Consider the following 5,178-nt stretch of genomic DNA (forward strand, 5'->3'; position numbering starts at 1 on the left):
ACAAGGTGCCACCTGCTCATCAGGTAAACACTCACACACATTCACACTCCGATCCGCAGCATCGGGGGTAACTCAGGGTTCAGTGTCTTGCTCAAGGACACTTCAACAAGGGACTGCAGGACCAGAGATTGAACCACCAACCTTGCGATGGGCAGGCAATCGCTCTACCACTGATCACAGCCGCCCCTAATTTCAGTTCTTCCAAGTCAAAAACAACAACATTTCAGATACACAGTTACATCTTCCTATCCACAATTGTTTTTCAGATATTGCAACCTTCTTACTAGGACAAAATGACATCACTTTTGCCATTCTTGTGTTTTGGGCTGTGTCAGATTGCCACAACGTCATTCTTCCTATCCAAAATGAACATTCTAGACATTTGAAATAGAATAACTCCAATTGTGGATATTTTTTTTCATTTTGGATCTTCTTGCGTCCAACCTGGAAACCGCAGCAAAACGGTGCACGTGCCCCGGGTTTTTTTTTACTTTGAAAACCTGAGACCGGATGTGGCTCACAGTTGTCATATGATCAGCTGACCGAACAGGTCGGCTTCTCGGTGAGACAAGCAGCTAAAAACAAGACGAAAAGGAAGATAATTTCAGTTTTTATTTGTGACGGAGGGAACCATTCTTTGATAAGCCTTCCATTAAAAGGAAATGTTCCAGTAGGACCTTTAGTGGTACGTATTTACAGTTTTTTAACATGTGTTTTGATTCAGTTATTCGCGTAGCTAACCCGAATGTCGCGACATTGCAGGTATGGTTTAGCGTTAGCTTAGCGTAAGCACCACATAGCTCACTGCACAGTACGCCCTCTCGCGTAGCTTTAAGTTAAAAATGCTGCATAATTCTCGGCTGATAACTTTCTCCCAGGTGTAATAGACTGTTTGGCATCTCACTGCGATGTAAATGTGTAACCCTTTACTCCCCAAGCTGCCTGCTGCACAGCCTGTAGATCTCCTGCAAACCTGCATTAACGCCAAGGTTAATTAACATGAGTAAAATGTAGTGCAAAAACACAAAATGTTGATGTTTTGACGTAAATGGGTGTACTGTTTGTTGTTTATTACTGTTAAAAAGTCACTGCTGTGTATTTCCTTGTCTTCGTGACAGGACAGTGACTTGACATGGTATTCGTGTCTGACTACGTTAAATGACTAAAGTAAACATTAACTGAATTGACAATGTTATGTCAGCATCTAACTATGATGTCTGTACACATAATAATGTGTCAACATGCTAAACGTGAACATATTTGCATGCTACAGCAACAACAGCATGCTATGTACTGTATTTAGCATATTTAGCATGCCAAAACCGCTTTATTGGCCAAGAATGTGTACACTAGGGGTGTGATTCTGGTTTTCGTTGCTCTAAATGGTACACACTGTTCCAATAATAATATATATATATATATATATATATATATATATATATATATATATATATACAGCTAAAAAAGACAGCTAAATTGCAACAGGCTAGGTAAACCTTGACGTTTTGCCTATACATGACTGTCGACTGTATGCATAATTGCACATTTTTAACTCAAATGTTTCTGCTCTTATTTTCCTCATTGTATATGTCTTCTTATTTTTACTTTTTATATTGTTTGCTTGAATGTTGTGTTTTTCTGTTTCCCTAATTGGTTAAAACTGTCTTGTCTTCACCGTGGGATAGAGGGAAACGTAATTTAGATTTCTTTGTATGTTTTTGACATGTGAAGAAATCGACAATAAAGCAAACTTTTACTTTGATAGGTAAAACATACACAAAGAACTATTAAGCAGGCCACGTACAAGAAGGTGTAAACCAGATGCATACTCTGTTGCTATTCTGTTTGGTGGCTAGTCCAAACCTGGCAGTGATGGATGCAGAGAACACACTAGTTGATTGCAGTGTAGAACTGGACGAGCAATCTCCCAAACACAGGTTGTACTAACTGAGCTCCAATGGCTTGGATCATAACATTCAAAATCTTATTTACAAAATGTTTTTTGCTCTACAATTTACATAAATACATACATAAAACATTACTGATATTTCTTCTAGGGTGGTGCAAAACCCCATGCGGTGCAGTCCCAACCCAAATGCTTAGTAGTCTCTACAGTAGGGTTAGGTGACACGTTCCATACTATGAGATCATTTCCACCAAAGTACAGTATGTATGCCCAATGCATTTGGTTATATTGAAAATCAACGAGCAGGTGTTTGTGTTATAGCAATATTGAATTTGCAGGATTTGTTCATCACTGGGATACAGTACCTAGATTTTCCAAGTATTGAAATGACTGGCTCAGTCAAAGACATTCTCCCTCTATGTTTCTCTTTTTAATTGTCCCTCTCTCCTTCCAGACACATCAGCATAATGTCGGGGAACAACTTGATTCTGCCCATAGTGCTCTGGGGCCGCACGGCTCCCACCCACTGCATTAGCAGTCTGCTGGTGATGGACGACTTCAGCACCATCATTACAGGCTGCCATGACGGACAGATCTGTCTCTGGGACATGACACCTGAGCTGGAGGTACTGATGAACAGGGACGCACAGAATCAGTGGACACAGAATTCACAGATTTTAAAGAAATATAAAATGAAATAATACTCAGACACATCTTCACCCCAACAAGAAAAAACAATTGTCATTCTGGATCACTGCTGAAATCTGTAAAAAGTCTGCAGATTCCATTTTGGGTCTCCTCCTGATGATGATGATGATAGTGTTTTTTTGTGTTTCTCACTTACCACTCTGCTTGTCATTGTTTTATTAAAACCCCCTGTCCTCCTTTTGATTTTTTCCAGATTTGTCCCAGGGCCATGTTGTTTGGCCATACAGCCTCCATTACCTGTCTGTCTAAAGCCAGTGCGTGTAGTGACAAACAGTACATCGTCAGTGCATCAGAGAGCGGGTGAGTAGATTTTTTTTATCATGCTCACTTTATTAGTAGTTTAACATAGATGGTAATTTCTTGCTGATACAACAGAATAACTTGTAATTTACATTACAAAAAAAGGCTAGTTTCTGAACTGAGGCTTCAGAAAAACAATGCAATTAACATGTGATCCTCAGAATACGGACTTATGCTTTGACATAATCAAATATTTTAGTATTGTTTTCTCAGATGAGGAACTGTTATCGGCCTGGGTTTTTCATGTTGGGTCATTTGACTTGACAAAAATGACTAAGACATCTGAGGCATTATCTGCTAAAGGGCTCCAACTGACGATTATGTTCATTTTCAATTTAATCTTCCCATTATTTTCTGGATTAATCCGTTAGTTGATATTGGAATTTTAAACTCTGGTGGATTCATAAGGACTATGGCTCCTCAGATCTCTGCAGTAACTCCAGACAGCTAGCTAGACTATCTTTTTAATCTGAGTTTTCTCTCGCACAACAAAAAGAACTTTTGAAAATACACGTTCCACCCAAACAAGTTCCTTCCTGGTTATTTTTCAGAAGCACCGCTGCTCTTTGCGGAGCTTAGCACCGCCCGTGACGATTGTGATTGGTTTAAAGAAATCCCAATATACCAGAGTATGTTTTTCTCCCCGTACGGAATGCTGTGTGGACTAGCCAGACCCTCCTTAGCAGCGCTGTTGAGGAAGGTCTGGCAATGCAAGACTACCATATGCACAACACTTTAATCTCAATCAAATAGAAGAGATGACACACAATTTCTAGATATAAACACCAGGATGAAAGTTTAACTGCAGGTCATTCCTTCTCATATATGTCTAACTTAAATTTGGTCATGTTTCCAGAGAGATGTGTTTATGGGATGTGAATGATGGACGCTGTATTGAGTTCACCAAGCTGGCCTGTGCTCACACTGGCATACAGGTAAGACACATACTTACCCTTTTATTTTCATACCTCATATTTTCAAATAAAAGCTGGTATTCAATAGGGCTGTACCAAATAGTTTGAAGCTTGATTTATAACATTGACATTCAAGTTCTAAATCAACATTCGGTGGCGGTGCAAAAAACCATACCATAATGCAACTCTATTCATTCTGTTTGCTATTTCTGCACAGTTGTGGATGAATATTATACTAGACTAATATTATTAGTATTATGCTTTTTGTAGAATTAGATTCCAGTGGTGGTAGGACTGTTTCCGGCTTGTGTTATCCAAACATTCCCAATTATTCCAGAGTGGTGTAAAGTCCACAACTCTATATATTAAAAATAAACAGACGTAATCATTTCCAAATTCTAAAAACATGGTTTTCATATAATATGATATAAATATTCTGCTTCAATCTATACTTGTTGGCGTTAAACCTATTTAAAGCTTTACTGCATAACTTTTTAACTTTTCAAGCCATAGCCAGACGAGTTGATACAAAGCTAATTAAGAATATCAGCTCAGCAGTGTTTAGAAATTGGTGGCATCCGGCGACTTTTGCATGCAGAAACTTGAGCAAAGATAATTACCTCTTCTGAAGAATTAATGTTTCTTTATTTATTTTTTCTAAATCCCCCGTGTCCTTCTAGCAACTGTGTGGAGGAGGAGTGGGGTTGAAACGTGATCACAGAAGGCTTGTGTCATGTGCATGCACCGACACAATTGTTGTTACTTAGTATTCCTCACGGGGGAGACATAAACTACACTACAGCTATTGCTATGGCTTTGAAAACCAAAGTTTTCACTGCATTTAAAAAACAATTTGCTCTCCTGCCTGCTGCATGCACCTGTATTAAATGGCAGTCTAGCACCCATCTAACAACACCATGATTTACAATTATATAACCAAATTACGCATTTTGTATATTGTTTTTGGGTTGGACCACAGCAGAGGTGGAAAAAGTACTAAAATATTCTACTCAAGTAAAAGTACAAATACTTTGAAGAAAAATTGCTCAAGTAAAAGTAGTAAGAAGTTAATTTAAAATGTACTATAAGTAAAAGTTACTTAGCTACATTTAAAAAAAAAAAACGGGGCGGGAGGGATCTCACCAATGGGAAAATATGACAAGGGGTCATAAATCCCAAACTATTTTGATTTTAATTAAAGAAAAATCTATACAAATGAATAAACATCTATACAAAAGTAATAACAACATAACACATGTCACACAAGCTCTCCAAAAAAAGCTCTCTCTTTACCATTCACTCTGCTCATAGATTTGACTAGTGTTCACAGCCCAGACTAGCAGCTAGCTT

At 38.3% G+C, this 5,178-nt stretch overlaps 1 protein-coding gene across 4 annotated transcripts in view; it reads left to right on the plus strand.

Moving 5' to 3' along the window:
- Positions 1-496: 496 nt before the first annotated feature.
- Positions 497-5,178, plus strand: part of wdr7 (WD repeat domain 7) — a 158,254-nt gene continuing 153,572 nt past the window's right edge. For all 4 annotated transcript variants that reach the window (XM_032539998.1, XM_032539997.1, XM_032540000.1 and 1 more), the window contains exons 1-4: positions 497-685; positions 2,361-2,532; positions 2,808-2,914; positions 3,771-3,849. In XM_032539998.1, the coding sequence (XP_032395889.1) occupies positions 2,374-2,532; positions 2,808-2,914; positions 3,771-3,849 (345 nt within the window). In that variant the 5' untranslated portion in view covers positions 497-685; positions 2,361-2,373. The remainder of the gene's footprint in view (positions 686-2,360; positions 2,533-2,807; positions 2,915-3,770; positions 3,850-5,178) is intronic.

This window comes from Etheostoma spectabile, chromosome 16 (assembly GCF_008692095.1).
Source record: "Etheostoma spectabile isolate EspeVRDwgs_2016 chromosome 16, UIUC_Espe_1.0, whole genome shotgun sequence".
Lineage (NCBI taxonomy): Eukaryota > Metazoa > Chordata > Actinopteri > Perciformes > Percidae > Etheostoma > Etheostoma spectabile.